At 32.8% G+C, this 27,345-nt stretch overlaps 1 protein-coding gene across 1 annotated transcript in view; it reads left to right on the forward strand.

Moving 5' to 3' along the window:
• Window positions 1–9,382: 9,382 nt before the first annotated feature.
• Window positions 9,383–27,345, forward strand: part of LOC147079094 (uncharacterized) — a 44,718-nt gene continuing 26,755 nt past the window's right edge. The window contains exon 1 of the mRNA XM_085953419.1: window positions 9,383–9,669. Coding sequence (XP_085809545.1) covers window positions 9,649–9,669 — 21 coding nt within the window. The 5' untranslated portion in view covers window positions 9,383–9,648. The remainder of the gene's footprint in view (window positions 9,670–27,345) is intronic.

The raw sequence follows: 27,345 nt of genomic DNA on the forward strand, positions 1-27,345 counted from the left end.
TTTCACGAGATAGCCAGCGTGCTTCACAATATACTATAGAAGTGAAGTATTATAAAATTAGTCTCCATATTTTTGGACAGGTTTGCAAACAACCTTTTATAGGACTGTTTTATGTAGTTTATATCTAGTGGCTGTTTTATAAAATAAGCATTTGCAAACTGCAAACCTGTGTTAATTGTGTGAAACTTGTCGCACCTCCTAGTTTGGAAATCGCTGCCTTAATGCAATGAAAATACACAATCATATATTCTATTAACTCAAAACACAAGCTTTCCATTACGTCGTATTAATCTCATACCTACTAATTAATAAAAATAGCAACCGCATTATAAACACAAAGCTTAGTATGCACCCCCACGGTGGTCGGTGCACTTAACGCGGCCTGTTTAGGTAGGTAGGTAATAGGTAAGTACGCCATAAAATAGGTAGGGCTGTATATAGCATGAAAATTACTTCAGCGGTTTTGTGACCCATTTGGCTCATTGTCAGGAACCACTAACTAATGGCTGTCCAATGAAATTAAATGACGTATTTTGTTGTTGCCAAGTGCATTAGTAATATTATTTATTTTATTACCAGGCGATACTATATTAGTGTGTTATACCTGTCATTGTTTTTATTTTTTTTAATACTCTTCATAGTTTCCCTACATACGAATTAAAATTATTGACATTATTTTGTATATTTAATTATAGTTGCCATATTTAGAGTGACTATTGGTATTATTGTTAATAAATATACGTTCTCCACAAGAGAAGGGCTGACAAGGCTTTAACCTGGGAACCTGGCGTAGCGGGTAGACCAGGTAAGTCAAATACATATCACAAATTTTCTCTAATGGTAAAAAACTCTCATGCGGCGCATACAACAAATCGCTAAAAAATACATTTAATTTTACCTCAAACACCATTTGCAATAACACTACTGTAGAGCGTTATACTGCCTTTTATCTTAGTAATTGGTAGAAGAGCTTGCTAAAGATCCAAACCTGATGGTCCACTTTAGGATGTGGGATTTTGATCATATTAATTTATATTTTTTTTATGGTCATTGGCTCTACTATATTATAGTATAGATGTTAGTCGCCTTCCAAAGTAGTTTCTTAACATATTTATATGTTGTTAGCCTTTCGCTCAACCGTACTCTGAATGGAATCACACAATAATTAAAGAACGAACTACTAAAAAAGTATAGAGTGTTTGGCGACAGGAAACAGAACTATTCTAGTTCATGAAGTTATAAAGTTCAACAGTATGGATAAGCAATACAGAAAAATTCATCTACTGTTCATGCGCTTAGTGATATGTACTTAAATTAGTACACTTTATCAAAGAAAAATATTTAATAAAAATATTTTTCTTAAGATTTTTTATAGTAGGTATAGGTATATTCGAGGTGTTTCCAAGATATGTATGTTCAATATATAGAATGTTATATTCTCAAACCTTGTAAATATTATTCGTTGAATAAAAAAATGGGGTACCTACTGTTCGGTTATCAGGAATACAGCGGAAAACGCATTTTGAAAATACCCGACAAACTGGATTATTTGTTAGGTTAACCTAACCAGTGACGTCCCGTGGGGGTAGGCAGATAGAGCGTCGCTTGGGGGCGGCAGTTATCCAAAGGGCGGCAAATCGAGGAGAATCATTGGGTATATATAGATAGCTACGTAAACTTAGTAATAACGGAAATATCTTTCCATTTAAAAATTCAACTTACTGGTTATATATTAATTGGTTACCTACTATAAAAGTTTTAATAGGACTATTTTTTTTTGTTCACGATGTCTAGTTTACTTCCGTTGTCCTTGGACGTCACGTTCTTGGTGAACAGCAATGATACGTGCATAGCTAATTTAAAATTTATCCAAATATGTTTGCCAGTTACTCGAGAGTTTGGAAGTTATGAGGTGTATTTTTGAACGTACCTAAGTATCTGAAACCGTAGACTCGCAATATTGTCTATTGACGCAGAGATAGCATTTAAATTAGATTTAATTGTATACTTATATCTTGTTAGTGTATCCATACAACACATTTCTTAGATATTTGAGTCATGAAAGGATGATAAAAAGTACTGTATAAAAAATGTGGCGGCATTTTGGCACTGCCTAGGGGCGGCATTTTGTCTAGGGACGTCATTGAACCTAACCTAACCTAACCTAACCTAACCTAACCTAACCTAACCTAACCTAACCTAACCTAAACTAACCTAACCTAACCTAACCTAACCTAACCTATCCTAACCTAACCTAACCTAACCTAACCCAACCTAACCTAACCTAATCTAACTTAACCCAACCTAACCTAAACTAACCCAAACTAACAAATATTCCAGTTTATCGGGTATTTTCAAAATATGTTTTCCGCTGTATTCCTGATAACCGAACAGTACCAGAAATGGTTTAGAAAAAAAATTAAAACTATGTAATCAAAGACCCAGTAAAATTATTTATAAAACTTTGATTTCAGATTCTAGATTATTCCAAGCAAATATCGTGCTCATATTTTAAAAGTTCAATATACCTTTTATTTAATGTTAGTTTCATGAATATTCATTATTTTAACGGTATTTCATAAATGAATATTACTCCTGTTACGTCACATTTACAATTATCTTTTAATGACTTAATAATTTTCCATAGCAACACCGCAAAAAAAATATTCTACTTGTTATGAGATTTTTTTACAAAACACTATGTTTTTTACTATAAGTTAATTTTAGATAATATGTATGAAACGCCCACCGGACCATGACTCCTGACTGTGTTTGTGCAGCGAGTTTTTTGTATAATTACTTTAATCATGATAAGCTCTCAGGTGTTATGGCCGGGTCTCAGCTACTACATAATCTTCATCGCTCAAATCTCATTAATGATTAATTATTATTATATACCTACACGTACTCAGGTACGTATATTATTCCCACGGCTTCAAACAGTCGACAAAAGCGTCAATGGAAAAAATATTCCCAGCCCGTATAATACGTTCTGTATAGAATCGACGCCATAGTGCACTTGCAAGAGTGTTTGATAAGTAGATTATTTAAATAATTAGTATATTTTTCAAATTATTTATTTAGTTTATGGCATAAGTATTTTATGACATAAATAGTTTATAACATAAACAATTTATGACATAAATATGTGAAAATATAGCTCATAAAAAATCAGAAATGCATTACGACTACCGTCAATTTCAACTGTAATCACGTTTATAAAAACTCTATTATAAACTCCGCTTTTAAATCTTGTGTAAGTAAATCACTTTTCTTACTCCGGGGTATAACATATCGATATACTTTTTCAGAGACTCGGTTAAAACTAATCATTCTTGCGTTTGTGTCTAACTTGCAAATACACATAGCTCGTTAATTGAAGAAGAAGAAAAATAACAATAACCACGTGTATTAAACCAACCGCGAGATTCATACTTGTGACCCCTCAAACAATAGGAGAGAATTTTAACCTCTACTCTAGAATTTGAGTTATATGTATTATATGACTGTATTATGTGTGTTCCTATATTCAAAATATAAGAGATTTTAACACAAAAGTTTTATGATAGAAAATAAAATCAAACGTAAAATACTATGTAGAAACTTATTTTACTTGGATAAAATAAAAAAAACTCACATAAGCAACAATTTTCTATCATAAAGCACTTCTTCGCTTAAGTCTTTTCTGTTGCAAACCTTTTACCCCACTGTTAAAAAACTACTGCTACTTTTTTTAAATTTTGATTTTGAATATAAAGGTTATTTGTGTTTTCAAACACTTTAAATAAAATAATAAAATTTTATATTATTATTACAAACTTATTGAACACTCTTCTACTGATCATTTTTATTATAATGGAAGTTCATTGACTATACATAATAATAGTAATATATGACTATGGACTTATTCATAAAATGAACGTCAAAAAATATTGTTATGTATGCTATAATATATTTTCGATTTTCCAATATGTTACGTGGTTGGCAATCTGATTCAAATTACACGTATTTAAACATTTTTTTATATTTACCACACTATTAGTAGTTCATTATAGATTTATTAAATAATTCTTTAATAATAGTTCTGGTCTCGTTTTATATACTATTCCTACGTAATCTAATATGACCATCATAATCAGCCGGTATCAATCCACTGCTGGATGAAAGCTTCCCCTAGCTCCTTCAACTCTTCTCTATTCTTAGTTATTCGCTGCAACGTACATCCACCAAACTTTATGAGTTCGTCTATCCAACAAGTTTTAGGGCATCCCTGTGCGCGTTTAGTGCCTCTTTGGTACCACTGTATCATGACATTTGTCCAGCCAGTCCAGGCAGTCCAGTTGTCTATTTGCTGAGCAACATTCCAGCCTATTGTCATGTCATCTACTTAGCGTCGTTTATCACATCGCGTACATACTATTGTTTTCTTCCTTATTCATTGGTTTATTTTATAATCTTTCCGCGTTATGCCCAACACGCACATTTACTTACTACTTAGTGTTAGGTACTCATAAATATTGGCATTATCTTACAATAATATTCCAATTTGATATAGGTATATTATATATAATCATAGGGCGGTAGTAAAAAAAATAAGTAAAACATTTTGTTTAGAAAGAAGAAATCACAAAAACAAAATCACATAACCATATTACAGGTCACCAGTGGAACCAGCATGGCATCAATCCATGCGATAGATTTCGGCGTGGCCTGGTGTATGGTTGAAACTCCGGGGACGGCATATATGTCACATGACTCCACGGTGTGCTCCATGGTCTGAATCTCACCACACTCGCAAAGTAGGGACTTTATCAAGACCTACTTCCAGGTGAGCTTATACATCATATAAGCACACCTGCGCATCTATTCTATACACAATACTGCTATCGGCCGCTGTTGGCAGCTATAGATGGTAGTTTTGTATTTAAGTATTAGCACTTATTGTAACAATTATAACAATAAGTGCTATATTTTAACAGCACCTTTCTTGGGTGTGTTAAATTTTAGAGCAAGATAGATAGTTTTGACTGTTTAGACGGCTAACTTATTGTAAAAATTATAATACTTTGATACAAACACATGAAAAACCACCCTCGATAGCTGCAGATATCAGTCTTGTGTATATAATAGAGGCGCTAAAATGCCCATACCGGATGCGATTCAGGAATGCAGGATTATATCAATATTATATAATTGTATTTATCTATGTATATGAAAACACTTTACCACTCATATTTTATTATCTTAGAAATATTGACAATTTCAATGAAACGCTGTTAACGCTAATAAGATTTTTCACAAATAATTGACAGTTACAACAGCTAAATTCTGCATTTCTAATAAATACTTTGTGTGTAAAAATATATTAAGAAAACTGCTAGCTGTGAGTTAACAAGTAACCGAATGTTCGGTATTGAATCCCTGAGTAGAATATTTTAATCTAGAATCTACCAAATTTCAACGTGTTTTCGAATCCAGAATATGGAGAAAAATTTCTCGTTGAATTATAGAGTGAATGATATAATATTTTTCGTCAAAAATGTTTATACAATTAACAAATAAATTCTTCGAAATAATCAATAAAGTAATTAGGTGTAATTGAATATATTTTCATTGTAGTAGTAGTACCTTAACCTGGTGATTTAATAGCCTGTGTCACCGTTTACATGGACGCCAGTACAATGCGGTCCCGAGGTACAAACATGACTTTCTAGGGTGCCCCTACCACCCATCCTGGGCCACTTTACAACCAGCTATGATTAAATTTGCATCCTATTGTCCTGTTGAAACATAACACAAGGAACAGTGCTGTAATGGATAGTTCCAGGGCCAATTTACTAGACTAGTCTTTGAATTAATTGGAAGTGTACATTTAAGTGTTCCTTTATGTGTATATTACGCTACTGTCTAGCTTAAAACTATTAATACTAGGTAACCTATTACATATTAAAACTTACATATTAAATGAATAAATTTGATTGATGCCTTATGAGAATTGCTGAAAATTGTGTTATATCCGTTATATATAGGTAGACCATTTTAACACCACGCAATGTCACCAAAAGTTTTTGTCAGTTTCCCATCTTCCTGGATCTTCATAGATTATGTCAGCATCTTGTGTTTTCATAGTATATTTCCCTTTTCACTGCTAAGCAAATTTTTATGCCAGCTATTTTTAGAATAAAATAAATATTATTATGCACGAGTGTTTCTTACGTTTTTCAGTGAACATTGTAAGACTTAAATGATAAATATAATTATTAATAATTGAGTCAGCATTTATATAAATATGTTTTGAAGAAATACATGAATAGACAGAAAATATATAATTATGTGATGTTGACAATAAAGTCGTCTTATCTTGCTTGTGGCATGACAGTACATACATGCTTTGGCGAGTTAGCTATTTAGCCGTTACACCACCATGCTTGTAACTTTGTATGTGTGTAATTTGGATGGCCGTATAATGTTTAGAATTAATTCATATCGACAAAATACGGAAAACATAAGAAAATAAATAGGTAAGTAAATTAGAATATCAATCATATCTTAGGTATATATTTCTATAAAATTCTGGCAAGTGCTCGTAAGTTTTAAGTGGTATTTATCAAAAATTCTATAATTATTACAGCGTCAATATCAGATATTAATTGATTGCAACCAATATCAAATTATAAAATTGGGATGTCATTATATCTGCAATTCTCCACGTACAATACGTTATTTTTTATCTCAACGCTATATGGTCATCTCTTTCCGGTAAGACAGCTCACGGTTAACTATGCTTCGGTAAAATTTTATACGCACAATTTACATGTTACCTTATGCCAAGACGTCAGTTATAAGTAATTAGTTCAATATTTTGGCGAAAACGTATATCGTTTTATGTTTATATTTACTATCGAATGGTAAAAATAAACGCAAAAAATAAGTAAGTTGTATTATATCAGTTCATTTTTATAATAATTAGGAGATAAGTATGTGTTTTCATAGAGATTTCCCATAAAACCAATGGATCACTTTAAAGACTATTGTATTTAAATAAATAAAAAAAAAATACTATTGCTACGAGAGGGAGTAAAGGGTATATTATTATTCTTGTTCACAAGGTACAATAATTGTTTCCGTGCACTGAATCAAACGCACATTGAAAATACAACGTGTATTTTGTTTTGCTCAACCGTGGGATCGAATCTTCAGACACGGCCCTATTTAAAATAAGTATGTATATAAAAAAATATGTGGATGTATCATAAGTATGATTTTAAAATAAAACTATTTTTTGTATTCAAAAGCCGACTAGAAATAATGCAATTTGTGAAGCGCTTCAAGATGTTAAAACTACTTACTACCTAATTAATTTCATTGTTATTATATAAAACACACATAGTTCAATTGGTAAAGTACATTGGCGCAAATCTAATGGATGCTAGCGCGAGTCCCACTAGGCGTCGTATTTTTATTTTACATATTTTTCTTAGTAGATTTTCTAAGTGTAAATTATAAAAGCTTTTAATATTTGATCGGCTTGATTTATGAAATATTTAGTAAAGAGAAAGGAGATGTGTATTATGGTTTACTTTTTTAATTTATCTTAATTTTTATTTAATTTATTTTGGAGATTGTAATCAAACTATCAATTGAATAAATAAAGATTTTTCTTAGCTTATAAACTTAACATTTTTTTTCCTCAGTCCACATTTAAGGTTAGTTTTTTATACATTAATACCACAGTACCACTGCGCTTACTATAATTATTAAGGGTAATAGGGAGAATAAAAAATGTTAATTTTTGTCAATAATTGTTTTCATTGATTAGAAACGATATATTGTTTTAATGCTCTTAGTGCCCCACTGTCAAAAAGCTAGCAAGCACTACGAGGAAAATACGCACCTTGATTCAACGTAGTACACTAAAATCTCGCTGGAACGGTGCTGTACAGGAGATGGGTATATTCATCAGACAATAATGTGAAGGGATAATAAATTACAATCTATATTACTTTCATGAAATAGTCGTACGGCTAAAGTTATCATTGACATCTTTGATTCGAAATGCTTTGCATAATTTTAATGTAAACGTCTTTTATACATTTTCATAATATAATGGTTAAAATAAATAAAATATTAAGTGCATACATACAAACTACAAATAATATAATTTTAAAATACAGTTTCCAAATTAATTCAATGTCATAAAACATATTTGGCTAATAAAATGAAGCAGATACAAACGAGATTCGTTATGTTGTGTTGTGTTGTGATTACAAAACATGTATGAAAGGTACTATGTACAACCCAACCTAAAAGCACTAATGATACTCGTATGTATGAAAATACTGACGGCAATATGTTAAAGCTTCCAATCGCTTACAAGGAATCCAATCTCGTGTTTCCCTGAAATGTATGTGTCGCTTTTTCAATCAACGAGTATTTTAAATTTAGTACTATTAGTGGATTGAATCAACGGTTAATAACCAATCCACATAACACAACTTTGTTACCTACATAATATAATTGGAGAGTCGTATACGCCCACGATGCTTGAGTGGTTTATGCTTTGGCTTATAATATCGTGGGTCCCAGGTTCAAAGCTTATAATATAATATATGGTTTTTCAATTTGTGTTTGGAGTCAAAGTATGGACCTAATATAGGTTAAGCAAGTTAGTAGTTAACACCCATGTTTCGTAAAAATGAAAATCTGGTGTTACCAACCTCTCCTCTGTGTAGACCCATATGATCTTATTAGGATCATAAATAGTAAATAAAATGTTTTGTCGAACAGGAAAACCAGTTATTTAATAATATTTGTATAGGTAATACTGCGAAGAAATGACCGGTATGTAATGATAATTTCTCACAATCACAGATTAAATACATGTTTTATTTCGATTCAAGTTAAGGGCTTTGATTAAATATGTAGACTGTGAAAGTAATCATGAATTTCAAAGTACCAAAATATGATAAGTAAATAAATATTTTTTATTCAAAAACATAATATTATTAAGTATATCATTATCTATAGTACGTTCCTGAAAAAGTGTTTTATTGTTATTAATATTTAAAAGGGTTCAGAGATTTCCGCTATTAAAAAAGGTTCCCCCAATCCGAAAAGCACGCAAAAATAATTGACCACTAAAAAACAACAGCGCTGTAAAGCAATCTTTCATCTTTTTTTATTTGTATCAGGACTACATAAGCAATTCCAGGTATCCCTTTTTACGCAACCAAAATCCGTCTACCTCTCCACCCACAATAGCGTTAACTGCCCACTTGTCCGAACCTCCGATGGACCTAATTATCTCGGGAAACAAATAAAACAATGGGCCGAGAGAATAAATCTACCAGGGCCATATAAGCTTAATGCGGTTGTATAGAACAAACACTTGTATCGTGGCCACCGGTCAGAATGCTCCGCGTCCGGTATCACCTATCCCACCTGATTAACTACGTGCGCGCCTGATACAAATAATGACTTCCTATTGATAAAATAACAATTAAAAGTACCTTATTCATACAGTGTTGCAAGTGTTTTAAATGAATGTGCTTTCTAGTGTGTCCATCATGATAGACAGTAATATAAAATTCCCTTAAACCTCTGTGACTATAAAGAGTTTGACTGTTTTTTTTTTTTTTTTGAAAAAATATGGATTATATTTTCAACAAGGTTGGTATTTTTTATTATTTTTAAATTAATTTTTTTGTCACTCAATATAATTATCAACTCGATTATCAATTTTGATACTTATAATTTATTTATAAATTGAGTAATGGTCTTAAATTGAATAATATTATCATTCATCATGCTCTGCAATTATCTTACCAAATGAATACGATTTTTGTTACATCACGATTCTATATACCAGGGGAAGCCAACTCCTTAATAATGTGATCACTCTTTTCAGTCAAAATATAGTCTTGAACTACCTTAAAAATTCGCATAATAAATGGGAAATAATTCACCATGGCTTTTCACCAGTATGCATTTTGTGATGTCTTTTAATATCACTGAGATGAAAACATTTGAATGATATAGCAGTAGGTGTCATTTTGAGTTTTAATGTCACCGAGCCGCATGCATTTCGATGAGCAAACGTTGCATTTTTGTATGATCTTTCACTGTTTTAATTTTATGTATTTTGAGATGACCTAGTCACAAACCTTTAAATAAGTAAACAATATAGGGTACATATATATTTTTTACCAATAGCCATAATATGTCATTCACTATGGAAGAAAATATACTGAATAGTATATTCAATTTTTAAAAGTTGGCAGAGATCTCCATAACGATTTTTTTTGTTTGTATGCATGTTTTTTGTAAATAGTTATAATAAGCTTTGTTTCAACTTTAAAATTCAGTTAATATGCTACAAACATAGATCATGCATCATACGATAATTCTAATATTTTAAAATCACTTATTTCAATGGGTGAAATCTACCAAAAATAATTGCTTTGCGATTGACGAGTCAATAATTATGCTTATATAAATATATCAATATACATACTAATAATAATATATGTAAATATAATTATTTTACAGGCTAATACTGCCATAATTTTCAACGACATCTAGGCCATGTAAATCTCGTCCAAGCTATCTTCCATTTTATAAATAATAAATTGATTACGTAATATCAATAATTATGTAATCGTATTTAATTTCGATTATATATAAAAAATGTTTTCCATTACTGAAGTGTCGAATTTTTGTACTATTTTAATACACTAGTAGGTTATACAGTTTACAAGAAAAAAATAGGCTTAAGCCATTGGAGACAGACAGAAAATGGGAAAAAGGCTAGATTAAAATATATTTTGTAGTAAAGATTTCACTAAAACTGCTACAACTTTTACATTATATAATTAATTTTATATTTTTTCAAAACTTACATTTCTATTCACTCATATTTTAAAAAAGTAGGGTTTTAAGAAATACCTGAAAGTAAGGTGTCAAATTAATTGACGCCGATTGTCCAGAATCACTTGGTCAACAGCGGCGTCAAATTGACGCCGATTGTTTCAATGGGTTAATTTATTTAGTAGAGCTAATGCAATTTAGCTCCATCGTTCATAAGATTATTTTGATTTGTCGAAACTAGTCTTGATCGTTATAAACTCAATTTAATCAGGTAAATTTAATATCACGTTTATTTTTGTTTCCTATTAAATATGAAATTATCAACTACCTACTGATTATGTAAATTTATATTTCAGGCTATTATGAAGGGCAATAATTATGCAATTATAAAATCTATGATATTTCCTTTGCTATTCGCTTCCACAATCATACAATATCCTGACATAGTAATATTATATTATTAGGTAATAAAAATGTACAAAAATATCCTACGCTGTTACTTATGTCATTAAGTACATTCATTACAGTCATTAGTTTTTTATACTTCTTTATAAATACATTTGACGCAAGTGAATTTAAAAAAAACTTCACCTATTGCAACATCGTCTTTATTTACATAGTAAAACATTACAAAAAATAGTGTGATTTATAAATTATCTTTATGTTATACAATTTTGTTATATTCAATCATCAATACTTATTCTATATGTATTCATTTCTTACGGTAATAAATTTAAAGATTTTACATGCATTTTGCTTAATTATTATAATAATATATGTACATTGAGAAAAATTAAACAATTATACAAAATTAAGATATTATTCCACTAATAATTATTTAAGTTAATAGAAATAACATAATTTCGAAAAATCTGTGTTAAAACATAGAACCTTTTGACAGTTTAGACGGTTAACTTATTGTAAAAATTAAGCCCCGCTACAATACATAAATATGATAAACTACCGTCGATAGTCGTCTTATGTATATAATAGTTTCACTGATTGGTGTAATTTGACCTACCTCAGTTAAAAAAACGTAGTTATAAGAAATAATTTGCATGAATCATTGACGGATCGATTGCTAAGGCGATAGCACTCACCCGGAAATTGAAATATGTGAGTTCAAGTCCTACTTGGTCTAACTTTCTCTAATAAATAATCTAACATTCTAAAAACCTTATGTTTATTCAATATTGGATAAAAACATAATATTATAAGTTAATAGATGTGGGTATATTAAATATAGAAATAGACAATTGCATAGAAAAAAATTCTGTGTTCATTTTTTATCACATTCACTTCACGACTAGCTGCCGAAGACTACAATAATGCTCGAAAGGTTAATATAATAAGATTATTATTTATTGTTCCAAAAACGGGGATTTCAGATTTGATAGAGGCAAAAAATGGGCATTCAGTGAACTTAAAACAAATGCCGCTAAAAATTGGACCGAAGATTACTAATATCTCCCGGTTTTGGAAAAGTATAATTAAATAAATGACATGACAATACGAGATTCATGCCAGCCTTGACTGGTGTGACGTTGTATGATATTTATAGTGATCTTAAAAACATATTCTTTATACGAAAAGGTTACTTAGAGATAACTTATGATCAAATCAACAAAATCATTTTGAATTGTAAATGTCTTTGTAGCAACTGTTGCCAAGTTATTCACCCTGTAATTGCTCGCTTCTATTAACCCGCAAGCGTATACACAGTTTTAGATACACTCACTTAGTTTTTAGAGTCAATTGCGTAAATTATTATTGAATTTGTAGATATTTTAAAAATAAATCCTGAAGCTGAATTCAGGCTATTAGTTTCAAAATAGTAAACCTCGGTATTTCGCCTTTTTCAAAAATATTAGTAAAAGGCCTGAACAAAAACGAACCATAAGTGCGAGTGAGTAAGCATTTGGCACGCTTGTATCTCAGCACTATGCGTTAGAGTAAGATAGAATTTATATGGCTGAACTAAATATTTTTTGTAAACGTCGCCGGTAAATATGGATTTGATTGATTACATTCATTAAAAACTGCGAGCACGTGTTGCTAAAGTTTATTGTTTTTGTGTTAAATATAAAGTTAGTGGTAATTATTTTTAGTCAATTCAGTAAAACATATGGCCAACTATGTTGTGTTTAAATTTGGTAGCCATACTTGGAAGCAACACGATGGTATAACGTTTCATAGTTAAGTTTATAATAATAAAATCTAGATTTTACTGTGTGTTATATGCAAGAAACACGGCTTCATTTTGCCGAATAATAGGCGCTCTCTATAAATCGTTACTCTGAGTTAAATAGATAAGCGAATAACAAATAAAATACTACGTATATATAGTAATATATATATTTTTAATGTGGGTAGAAGCATATAAAAAATAGCTGTTGATGAATATAACCAACTTTGCAATCAACCTTCAATTTAATGCGATTTTAATAACATACAGAGCTGGATTTGATAATTTATGGAACCAAAATTAAGAAAAAAATACTTTTAAAAAAAGTAACCGATTTTGAAACCATTAATCCCAATTTGTAATGGATGGTGAACCATTATTATTTACATGGCAATCGCGTTAAATCATATAAACTGATCCCAACAAGTAAACACTGCAAAAATGTTAACACTACATTTATTTGTGAAGGTTATCCTGATATAAAAACGTCTTTAAAATATGTTGTACAATGTGATATTATTTTGACAAATTTTAAAACACATCTTATATATCCAATTTTTAACTGCTGATCAACGAACCATATAATTTTACTATATTTTAGAAGTCGTCATGGTTTTTTTCTGTTATAAAAAGTACCTTTTAATAACCAAGGACTTTTAAATTACTAACGATGTGTGACATTGTAAAGATAAATTATATGGAGTTAACATTAATAATATCTTATGGTAATGTTTTTTTATTTTATTTGGCGAGACATTTTGATTGTTGATACTAATCTCGTGTTCTTGTTTATGTATACCACATAATTTGTTTCTTTATTAAACACCACAACAGGCCATGAAGCCCAATAATAGTGGTAAAACTCCCAGGCTTATATCATTATATTCATACTATAGAGATAATTAGATGTCATAATAAGTAAATACAAACTAAACTTTCATTTAGGATATTCCTACAATCAGAACCCCGAAGAAAACGTTATTTAAAAAAAAAATCAAAAAAAAAATACCACGATTTATACATTTTACAAATTCCTATTTGTTTTCATACTGCTAAAGATTAAATTATATGGTTCTACTTTTAAATTAGCAAACATTGCATTTGGGTTCACAGACCCTTGTTTATTTATTTAATGTAAAATATTATCCTTGCTGTTAGTGTATATATGGTTTGTATACTTCATTTATTAATCGACTGCATTGAAACGGTATATGGGTTAATCTAGTTCAAATCACCGAAGTTTGTGAAAGGAAGAGGAATAAAACTCCGTATCACAGATACTGTAGTACTGAAATAATTATAGATGATTTCAAAAGAGACCAAAGATATAAAAACAAGATAGTTAGTATATTTTGGCGACACCATGCGACATCCCTAGATATATTATCAACTTCTGTGTAATATCATTCAAGGAAAGATCTCCGCTAAGCGAGACCCTTATAGAAGAATAATGGCTTATCTCACAAACCTTGAGACAGGGCACAAAAAAGAAAAAGATATTCAACAGTCGATAAAATTGTTGAACATTTATATATATATAAAATGCATTCTTCAATATTTTCATCATGTTGTGAATCCAAAGTTTCCATCAATACAATGGTGTACCGGTAGTCCCAGAAGTACCCAACCTGACGTATAGATAATATCAGTTGTTGTTTGAAAGTAATGACCATGATAGAAAGTACCAACCTTATAAAGTATAAGTTTGAAGTTTGACGATGCTACGTTGTTCAGTAATTATTTGTCAGCCATCAACAGTGAACGCTCTCAGTGAATTTGTAAACATGGAAAAAATTGGTCATAGCTATGTGATACAATACTTTCATTTAAAAAGCTTCAGTTCAACCAATCTCAAAGCGGAGCTAGATTCTACTCTGGGGATGTCTGCTCCTTTGTTTACAACAGTAACATATTGGGTGGCTGAGTTTAAACAAACTCGGACGAGCTGCCAAGACGAACATCGCAGTGGTCGACCAAATGAGGTGACCACGCCATAAATGGTGACGAAAATCCACAACATGGTATTGGATTTACGTAAACTGAAATTGCACAAGCTAGTAGACATAATAGGCATTTCAAAAAGTTATGTACATCACATATTGACTGAAATTTAGGACATGAGAAAGCTGTGCGCAAAGTGGGTGCCGCGATTACTCACAATGGAACAAAAACAGCGTCGTGAGGATGTTTGGCAAAATTTCACAGCAATAAAGCAGAGTTTTTGCGTCTATTCATAACCATGGATAAAACATAGGTCCATCACTTTACACCTAACACGAAAGAATAGTCAAAACAATCGACTGAAAGGAGAAAATCGGCTCCAAAGAAGGCGAAGACAGTACCATCTGCAGGCATGGTCATGGCATCAGTTTTTTGGGATGCGCGTAGGGTAATTTTCATTGATTATCTTCAGAAAGGAAAATCAATCAACGGCGTGTATTATTCAAACTTATTGCAGCATTTGATTGAAGAAATCTAGAAAAAACAACCGCATTTGTCGAAAAAGAAAGTTTCGTTTCATCAGGACAATTCATCAATTCACACATCCGTTATCGCGATGGCCAAAATCAATGAGTTAAAGTTCGAATTGCATCTTCACGCACCCTATTCGCCAGATTTAACCCCCTCGGATTATTTTCTGTTTCCAAACTTGAAAAAATGGCTCGGTGGTAAAAGATTTGCAAACAATGAAGAGGTGGAGTGGATATTTTGAGGAGCTCGACGATTTTCACTATAAACAGGGTATCGAAGCTATTAAACATCTCTTGGAAAAGTGAATCAACCTAAAAGGAGACTACGGAGAGAAAAAAAAATATATTTTACCAATTTTTTTGTGTTTTCTTTATTAGGTCGGGTACTTCTGGGACTACCCTCGTATTTCTATTAGATCATTAATATCTACTGGTTCAATTTTGCTGTTTTTATATATTTAAACATATAAAATGTATTGTTGAAGGTCGTAAGGTTGTGAGGTCAGCCATTTATATGCCACAAAAATTGCAAAATACGAGGGTGGGTCAATAATTCCTTAGAAAAAAGCATTAAAACAGTTTTTATTTTTGTATTTTTTTTTATTTCTCAACATAATCTCCTTGGAGCTCAATACACTTGGTTAGACGTTTCTCAATTTTTTTTAAACCGTCAGAAAAATAAGTTTTCGGAAGGTCCTCAAAATAAGCATTTGTCCGATCGATGACTTCTTCATTTGAAAAAAAAACGTTGTCCACTTAGCCATTTTTTTAAGTTTGGGAAAAGGAAAAAGTCACTGGGGGCTAAATCTGGCGAATACGGTGGGTGGTCGACCAATTCGAACTTCAATTCTTCAATTTTAGCCATTGATCGTAAACATGTGTGAACACGGGCATTGTCCTGATGAAAGAGGATTTTTTTCCTGTTTAAATGAGGCCGTTTTTCTTCAATTTTGTTTTTTAGCTGGTCCAATAAAGATGCATAATAATCCCCTGTTATTGTTTTTCCTTTTTCCAAATAGTCAACGAAAATAATTCCACGTGCATCCCAAAATACAGTAGCCATAACCTTACCAGCTGATTTTACGGTTTTCGCCTTCTTTGGACATGGTTCGCCTTTCGCAATCCACTGCTTTGACTGTTCTTTCATCTCGGGAGTATAGTGGTGTATCCATGTTTCATCTACAGTCACAAAGCGTCGAAAAAATTCATCCGGATTGCGTTGCATGAGCGACAACAGAGCTTTAGAGGCCACCACCCTATTGCGTTTATTGTCGACTGTGAGCAAACGCGGCACCCATCTTGCAGAAATTTTTTTCATGCCCAATTTGTCATGTAAAATAGAAATGACGCTACCTTTTGAGATCCCTGTAACCTCAATTATCTCACTCAACTTTAATCTTCGGTCACTTAACACCATATCGTGGATTTTATTGATCATTTCTGGTGTAGTCACCTCTACAGGACGTCCTGAGCGTGGTTCATCCTTTGTTGATGTACGACCACGTTTAAATTCATTTAACCAGTTATAAATAGTTGCAAGTGAAGGAGCAGATATGCCGTGAACTAAATCCAACTCATTTTTTTATTTCCTTTGCTGTTAACCCTTTTATATTAAAATGTTTAATAACAGCTCTAAACTCAATTTTCTCCATTTTCCATTTTTCCATTTTCCACAAGCAAATTTTTTTTTTAAATGTACGAAAAACACACAACAACCCGACCAATCTGATTGAAACTTCGCAGCATACTGAATCGGTAGTGCCGCTGCATGAAAACAAACAGCTTACAGTACTAGTCGCGCCACCTGTCGGCTTTTCTAAGGACTTATTGACCCACCCTCGTATCATGGACCATCGATAGCCAATCCCTACTCTAAATTATGTTAATTTTTAAATTCGTATCAAAATTCATTACATTGATTTTACTTGCGTTACCACTTTCATATCTACAAAAAACCGATTATCCGAAGTGGTAGGTTGATTGAGGTAAAGATATATGAAGAGGTAGATTGTAGGTAGGAGATATAGGTTCCAATTTTTCTACACAATGTAAAACAGATTATTATTACCTAAAAAATGTATTTATTTCTATTACCAGTATTTTATTTAATATGTACATATGTAATGAAACATTATGTATATTTTATAATTAACAAAACTGTTGTTTTCCTGTTTATTTCATACCAATTCTACATCAGAATAATCAATTAACACACCACGCGCATAATACTCCACGATTATGAATGAAACAAATAAAACACTCCACTAAAATAAAATAATATTGTTTATTCCGTATGCAAGATTGCCGCGCGATGCACACAGAGAGCTCAGAATTCACCTGGGAAGGTCGTAAACTACCTTTGCTGGGAGAGAAATGACCGGAAAAATATATTCCTCGCAGTAAAACCTTCCCACTAGTTTTCTACACTATCTCATAGTATCAAATGCGCACGGAGTAAAAAATAATAATATTCCGAGGGTGAAATAAAACACTAGGAAAAATCGTATGTGATTTTTTTTATGAAATCTGAACGTGATAGTAACATATTCAGCATAATCCGTGAATCTTTTCAATGGATTTGGTAGGTACTAACTTAGTAGGTAGAAACTTATGGTAGATAACTTTGCATTAAACCAAATGAAATATTATGACAACACAACATGCAGTGTCAGATTTGAAAAATATGTATGTTTCTGAAATTATTCCAAACCTTTCATTAAGAATATTTTTATATCAACACGTTTTATCCTGAAAGGATCATAGTATTAAGGGCCTCAATAAAGTGGAGGTTATATTAACATATGTTTGTTTGAACGAGAATGTTAGCCAGTTTATCAACCTAGTAGGTTCATACTCAGATCGATGACATTATAAGCCGACGCGTTACCACTCGGCCGTCATGGGCATCTAATTAAATAAATTGCATGTATGTCAGCTTGTTTAAACGATTATTTACGACAAATAGTTATTATGCGTTCACTCAATCTATGTGTCTAAACAGATATTGAAAAACTACATGTAAGTTTACCAAGCGCTATTGTAAACATGACTATTTTATAAATGATTTTTTTATTGGCTTGATTTAAAATATCGGTACTGTTCGGTTAAAGCGGATACAGCGGAAAACGCATTTTGAAAATAGCCGATAAACTGGATTATTTGTTAGGTTAACCTAACCAAACCTAACCTAACCTAACCTAACCTAACCTAACCTAACCTAACCTAACCTAACCTAACCCAACCTAACCTAACCTAAACTAACCCAAACTAACAAATAATCCAGTTTATCGGCTATTTTAAAAATGCGTTTTCCGCTGTATGCGCTTTAACCGAACAGTACCAAAATATCTTAGATATGTTGTCATTTCCCATTTATATGTTTATTTAATATAACTTTCATGAAAACCGTATTAAAATATTATATAAATGACAAAACATACCAATTAGAAAAACATCCTTAAATAAATTTTGGACAGAGTGAAATTCGAACCCACTATTCTTATTATTTGTCTATGAAAAAATATGCTTATCATTTCTAATTTTCTCTTTTAAATTTTGCTTATGAAGGTTATCAGTTTTCTAATATAAATCTAATAAAATGATATTACTAACATGACTTATTATAGCAGGAGTTAGAAGTTATATTTTTTTTGACATGACATTCTTGCATTTTTGTATAAGAAACTGTTATTATCATGTAATCTAATATTTTAAAATACTGCATATATTATTATTAATATTGAATAATAAATATAGAAAAATATCTCTATCCGGCCTATCTCCGATAATCATATCTCATCTAATAAAGTATAGTCTAATAAAGTAAAGATAATCATATCTCAGATTTAGATTAGATCTCATAATTTTAAATAAACAATAAATTGGTATAGTACTTCAATTTTATTCTGCAGATATTTAAAAAAAATATTAGCTTATAAATTCTTAGTAATAAATATAATTTATTATCAGTGATAATTACTCAGAAATTCTAATAAAAATAATTTTTAGCTTTTAAACTAAAATTTATTCTTTTGTGAGTTCTTGTTACCTAGAAAGTAATTTCTATATAAACCAGTGCGCACTACTTGTCAATTTCACTAATTAGCAAAAGCTCTGAAAGCTTTTTCGCGTAATTTAAAACCTACTTGAATTTATTCGTTTCCAATTTTTCTAGATTTATGCTTTATTTAGCGACCATTTTGCATTTCAAACTGTAGAAAATGTAAAAATTTTCTGTTAAGTAATAGAATTGAGAAAAGTTTTGTAATTTATGAAAATTGCAAATTAATTAGTTATGGGTTTTTGCTACCCTTACATTAGACGTGCGCATCTCAGACAATTTTTGATAGACCTCTCCATGGGTGTTTTCATATTTATGAAGGTGGAGGTGATAGAAGGTCGTTGTTGCTTGGTTATTGAGATGAGATTTCATTGGTTGATACAAGAATACACTGAATACAATAATAAGAATGATAACGTGAGATTATAATCGTCGATAATGATGTACTGGTGAGATCGAAATGGTCAAAAGATTACTATGTCGAGTGAAGGACTTATGACAATAGTAGTACGTCTCGTGACGGACTCGATGAGTTTAGTGAGGATTCATAGATTGTCATTCTTATTTATATTAATGCAGCACATAATAAATATTACAATAGATATTGTCGTAAATAGCAATCAAAATAAACATTACTAATCTAGTTATGATTGAGGAACTTAACAACAAAATCTACATATTAAAGTGTGTCATTCATGTAATGCTAAGTAGTAAGATTGACAAATATTATTTTGTATAGTACTTAGTCAACATTTTATTGTTTGTATCCCTCAAAATGCAGAGAAATAAATCAATTAATGGTATTTCGTAAGAAATTAAGCAATTTAAAATTTCTCCACTATGCAATGTTACTCATTGTTTTATAATAATTTATAGTGGGGTTCCAGCGAGCATTTTAAATTATTGCTATCGATTAGAGTTCTCTGCGTTCTACCTTTTGATCACCTTCAGCACCCGTCTCGACCCCCAGAAAAAGCCCCTATTTTCACATCACTTCTTCTTCTTTGCCCATATCCGCCCCTTAACTGGAGCATATGGACACCACGCGGCGCCTCCAAGAATCCCTGTCGCTCGCCAGTCTTCTTGCTTCGTTCCAGGTCAAACCAGCATCCCGTAGCTCCGCCGTATACACTCTGTAGATTGTATTTAGCGGCCTTCCAGGACGCCGGAATCCGGTCGGCTTGAAGAACAGGCAAGCCAGGTTAAAGTTCTCTTCTGGCATCCGCAGCACGTGGCCGAGCCAGGTCCAACGTCGCCTCTTCACTTTCAGCGTGATGAGAGGCTGCTTGGTACGTTCTCTTATCTCCTCGTTGCTCCTAAAGTCATACCACCGCACACCCAGTATTCGTCGCAAACATCTGTTTTCGAAGCTCAGTATACGGTTGCTCTGAGCCTTCGTAAGGTGCCATGATTCGCTACCGTAAAGCAGCACCGTCAGAATGCAAGCGTCGAATAGGCGGCATTTGGTTTTGACCGAGTACAATCGTGAGTCCCAGACATTTCGCATCGAGTTGAATGTTGCTCCAGCCATTCCCATTCGGATAGCGAGCTCTTTCTGCAAAATGCCATCTCCCGTGATGTGTACCCCCAGGTACTTGAAGCTGTCGACGCTCTCGATGCTCTGTCCATCGCTAATCAGAGAGAAATCTGGATCAGGACAGGTGCTATTGCACAAGACGTTGGTTTTCTTCGCGTTGATTTTCAAACCAACGCGAGAGGAGTTGTTATGCAACCTGTCGATTGTCTCTTGAATGCCCTTGATTGAGTTGTCGAATAGGACAGCATCATCGGCGTATTCCAGGTCGCATAGCTTCACCGTGGGGGTAACAGGTATGCCTCGGTCGGGTGGTATTGACTTCCGTAGTATGAAGTCAAAGAGAATGATAAAGAGAAACGGTGCAAGGACACAACCCTGTCTGACTCCGGTCGTGACCCCGAACCATTCCGTGATAGTGTCTCCAATTCTGACACAGCATTCGCTATTCTCGTGCAGGCTTTTGATTATGGCAATGATCTTGGGAGGGATCCCGTATGCTCCCAGTATCATCCAGAGGGAGGGGCGGTGCGGACTGTCGAAAGCCTTCTCATAATCCACAAAACAGCAGGCCATCGGACTGTTCAACTCATGGCTCTGCTGGAGAAGACATCGAAGGTTGTGGATTTGGTCTGCACACGCTCGACCAGGTAGAAACCCGGCTTGGTTTTTCCTGAGGACGTGCATTATTGGGTCCCTTATTCTCATCAAAATGATGTTTGCCAAAATCTTTCCCGGAACACTGAGTAGCGTAATGCCTCGGTAATTGTCGCAGCTTAGAGGGTCACCTTTTTTAAGAAGTGTGATGATTTCACCGTTCACCCAGTCCCTTGGGCAGCGCTCTTCTTCCCACACCTTTGTCATCAGATGAAACATAGGGTGCAGGATTGCGCTCAAGCTGTACTTGAGGAATTCAGGATGAATCCCGTCTCCCCCCGGTGCCTTTCCGTTCTTGAGCCTTTTCACAGCCGATTTTATCTCGGTGTGCGTGGGCGGGCAATCGGAAATGTCGGTCGCTCGGGGAATGTCCAAAAGTAAAGCTTCCGCAGATATGTCAAAGGGATCCAAGGGGGGTGGGCGGTTCAGCACTCCGCAGAAATGATTCTTCCAAATCTTCTTGACGCATTCTGCGTCAGACTCTATTGCTTCACTGGGACCACGAATGGCTCCGGGAGTTGGTGGTCGCCTGCCGCAGACTTCACGGGTGATTCGGAAGAGTTTCCTGGTGTCATTTCTGCTTGCTGCCTCCTCTGCCGCTTCAATTTGCCGGTTCATAAAATTGCGCTTGTCCAACCGCACGGATCGTTTGACTACCCTGTCTTGGGTCTGGTAGTCAGTCCGGCGGTTCTCGGTTCGGTCGGGGTCTCTCTCCTCGTCTCTCAGGGCTTTCAGCCTGGCTCGTTCACCAATTTCAACCCACGTTTCGTCAGATATCCACTTTGGCTGCTCACTCCTTCTGGTACCAAGGACGGTACGAGCCGACGACACAATCGCACTCTTTATGAGGCTCCAGTCCGCCTCAATGAGGTCGGATTCAGATTTGTGCCGCTCGTAGATACGATCTACACTATCTCGTACAGCAGTTTCGAAGTCGGTCCGAATTCTTCGGCGTCGGAGCTTCTCAACGTCAATTCGTTCGCACTTTGGAGGCCTCGCCTGGCGACTGAGTTTTACTCGGATGTTTCCAATAAGTAACTCATGATCGCTATGGATATCGGCGCCTCTGTAAGTACGCACGTCGAGAAGTTCCTTTCGGTGCTTCAAGCTGTATAAGAAGTGGTCAATCTGCGTCCTCGTGCGTCCATCAGGAGACGTCCACGTATATTTGTGAATGTCTTTGTGGGGAAAAACAGTGCCTCCGATTGCAAGCTCGTTCATCACTACATGCACAAAAAAACGACGTATATAAACTTTATGTTTACCATCCATTATCTCAAAAAGTATATCGATGACAAATATTTTTTTACATTTCTATCTGGAAACTATATTCTCTTCTTTCTCTTTAGTCTCAAGTCGACAAAGTCTGTTAAGATACATATATATTATGAAGAATCCATATGCTATTATAGAGCATAATGGTTTAGGATTAGATTTTGAAAAACATGTTATCTATGAGGTACGATATAATAGAAGATGCCAAAATGAGTTAACAAAGAATAAATTAATATATCAATTAATAAAATCATGAGAGGACACTTGATAGAAATTTAATTAAAAAGAATTTTGTACTATGTCGTATTGTTTTGAGTATTTTTTGTTGACGCTCTTTACTTTCAATAATATTTATAGTATATAATATATATTACATATGTAGCAATCATACCACTCAGCATTACAAGGGTGACACACTATAAATAGCGAGGACGCTCCATAATTCGCCACTACTCATCTCGAGACCGTCACTCGACACAGTCATCTGCTTGATAGTAGATCGGTAGTCGTCGCTACCAGATCGCGGCTCGGTCTGAGCTCGAGCTCACCACGATCACTCTACACTGTCAATCTTTACACCGACCAGTGTGACTCTCTGTACTCTGCGGCATCTACTCAGATTAATCAAAATAACTTACAATATTATGTGATACATATTTTACATAATATCAAAACAATTTTCGTCCGCCTCAATAGGATATTTTTAATTGACATTAAACATATTTAATATTAAAAGAAAATTTCTGTTGAAATATTAATAATTATAGATATATTATAGAGAATATTCTATCAGATCGGTTGAAATCGGTTCTTTTCGTTATTAAATTGTGTAGATTAAGTATTGCGTATTGCTTGATATTAATTAATATTATAAATCTTTCTTTAAACAATTGACAGGCAACTTCAATAAAGTGAAATAAATAATAAACTCAACACTCGATATATTATGTCGTATGCAATAAGCTATTTGCAATTTCTCTATAGTATTTAATTGCTTCAGCCTCTGTTGTGTAAATTATGATGAAAATTTTATTTTTAATCTTAAAGCGAAACGCCAGGAGTGCTTCTAATTAAACCGAGCTAAATTTTAAATTAAAATACTTTCAAACAATACCGTTTGGCAAATTTTCATTATATGTTCTTTATAACTCACACATAGCGTTGTGTGTAAAGCTGAAACGGAACGGTTCGAGTTTGAAAATTTATTACGATACTAATTTGAAACGTTGAACCGGCAAGCGCACTAATATGACACGTTAAATGACTGAAAATTGCACCTCTTGTCGGTTGTATGGTCATTTTACACGTAAATTTGCTAGTATTAATATTTTAACTTCATGCTACAGTTCAATGGAAAAAATTTTATATCGAAACTATAACTAATTTGCAATATCAAAAACACCACGTACACGAAACTAATAAAAAAACATCTGGGAAGAACTCTTGTTTTCCTATTTGTTTATATTATAAGCCTCCAAGATTTAGACTGTAAAAATAAGAGAACATATTATAAAACATAGACTTGGAGCATTTAAAATGCTCTTCCAAAGGAGAATACTTAGAATCTCTTGGCTGGCTAAACAACTTAACAATTCTTTCAAATTTCAAAACAGGCTCTTTATGGTCTACTTTTGTCAGACTCTTCATTTTTATCAGGTAACCCACAGACAGTATATTATCAATTAGAGATGGTGGAAAAAGTGCTTTTTCTAGCTCTATATGGTAGTAGAGTCTAGATACTCTAGATGGACAAACCAAGTCAAGAATACTACAAGTTTGACATTGATATAGGATTTGGCACAAATTACGATCTTCGATTATGAGGTCTCGATGGAAAAAAGATTATATTAATTATTAATATATTTTGGTGGCAAAAGGAGACAAAGAAATATTTAATTCAAATTAAAAGTACAGATTTCACTGGTTGATTTTTTACGTATATAATTTCTTGAGCTGAAGTAATGCAAAATAGTCTAATAGAAAGGAATTAAGGAATTAGGACCAAAAATAATCACGAAATATTACAAAATATCAAGCCAGCAGCAGCAGCTATTCTTCAATATCTCTCCATACTTATGTATTATAAAATATTTGAATGGCGTCATTTGAAAGCATAATAATATATATGTATCGATTGTATTACTTTTAAAATATTACTATTTATATATAACTTTACTGTATCGTGTGGAAGCCATTTTGATACAATCTAAATTAACGAGTGCCTTTGAACAAAGCAAAGTAGCGAACGTTTCTCGGTAAGTTAGCACAATTAAAATCTCTTTTAATTGCAATTAGCCCTGTGATTTATCGTCATTTATGGTGCATTTATAAACTGTTGAATGTAAAAAACAATGTTCAGTTAGCAGAATACATCCAGCTAGTAATACCTTTCAAGTGCATCTATTTTCAAAGAGTATTTTGTTTGTTATTTACGGACCCATTCATATAATAGTAAACGCGGAAAACTTTACTGCACTCGACCAGTGGCGTCATATCGATCAGTAAACCAGTAAAGTGTAAAATGTAAACCCAATTGACGATTACTTTGTGCATTTTCTATTATTTTAGCTATGGGAACTTTAAGCTGATTAAACGGGATTAAACTCTTGGATAAATTTAATTTAAAAATAATAATAGTATCTATAATATATGTATTATTGTAATTAACTAATAGTATTCACAAGAATTGAATTTAACTATATTATGGCATTTATCATTATTAATAATACCACTACTTTAAAGATTAAGTGCAAAGAAAGATCAAAGTGATCGTTAAAGTTATTATCGCAGAGAAGCGTTTATTTACATAGTGTAGTCCCTAAAATTAATTGTTCTGTGCTTTATACCAGTATACTATATAAAAAATATCACATGCTGTGCAATTTTATTGGGTTTAGATAAAATAATAACAAAATAATATAAGTATCGTAATTTTTAATAAAGGAAAGTAGCCATAAGTGTCATAATGATTGTATTGTCCGACAACAAGAAATCCGCGATAACAGAAATTGTTGTATTCGCATGTAGAAGACTTCTAGAGACGTATCTGTTATGGTGGCAACGCGTGATAGAGGCGTATTTAAATAATGTATCAGGTTTTCTTTTAGATGTGACTCCTTTTCTTCTTTGCAATACACCAAAAATGTACTAATAATAATGCTAACATCACTCCTGATCGTATTAACCGGTTAAGTTCCCAAAGCGTCTTTGGACGCCCTAATTACACCAATTCTTATGTTAATTACTATCAATTAACTAATTGCGGCATAGAAAGGATTAAGACATATTTTCATTATTAAAAACTTTAAATTACATAAATTGACATCTTTACACCATGGGAACGTAAATTTAAACAAAAAATTTGGAGCGTTTCTTAATTGAAAACGGAAGTGCGATTGGCTGCACTGGAGGAGATTATTAGTTTGTTTACAGTTTGAACACGTGGACAAGAAGTTCTTGTTTGACAGTATACCACTACTTTATATCGTACTATTTAGAGATAATTTGGATAGGTAATTGGCATATGACTAAAACCGAATGTAGTTTTGAATCATATGCAAGATATAGCTTACGATTTCAAGTAAGTAATGAAAATATATTTTCATTTCATTTAAAATTAAACTAGTGTGATATAAATTTAATATATCGCAATTCTTTGATAAATGTATATTATAGCTTGTGCTAGTTCCACTATCACATGTATTATTTCTTTTTGATTATTGGTTAATCACTCTTTCGGGTTGTTATTTTTTATAATTATTATAGAAGAATCTATTTCAAATTATTGATACAATAATGGTTGCACCACTGCACAAAAATCCCCCCTGGCTGTTCATAAAATATATGAGTCAAACTTATTCACAATGCTATTATTAAGTAAACAGATGACTGTTTTATCGATTCTATATTATTACTTTTGATACAAGAGTACCTACATATTTAATATATTTACCCTATAGTTCTATACCCTTCACGTGGAAAGATAGTCTGGTATACATTAACACTCAGTGGGTAATAATTCTGGGAAATCATTACTAAAATTGTAAGGACACAATGTGAGCCACATAGAGCATAAATAGTAGAAAAATAAATCGTCTAATATGCTGGTTACTTCCAACTTGTTCGCGTTACGCCACATTTATCGAATTATATTTATTTGTGCATTTCTAACACTTACTAGTCAGCTGAATGCAAAACTATTCTAACAAGCGTTTGAAATATTTTACAAGATAGTTCTGTGAAATAACTATTTATATTATTTATTATTTGTATAGATAAGTGATGCACCATATTTAGC

Source organism: Rhyacophila brunnea, unplaced genomic scaffold (assembly GCF_057557595.1).
Source record: "Rhyacophila brunnea isolate RB1 unplaced genomic scaffold, BYU_Rbru_1.0 scaffold_10, whole genome shotgun sequence".
Lineage (NCBI taxonomy): Eukaryota > Metazoa > Arthropoda > Insecta > Trichoptera > Rhyacophilidae > Rhyacophila > Rhyacophila brunnea.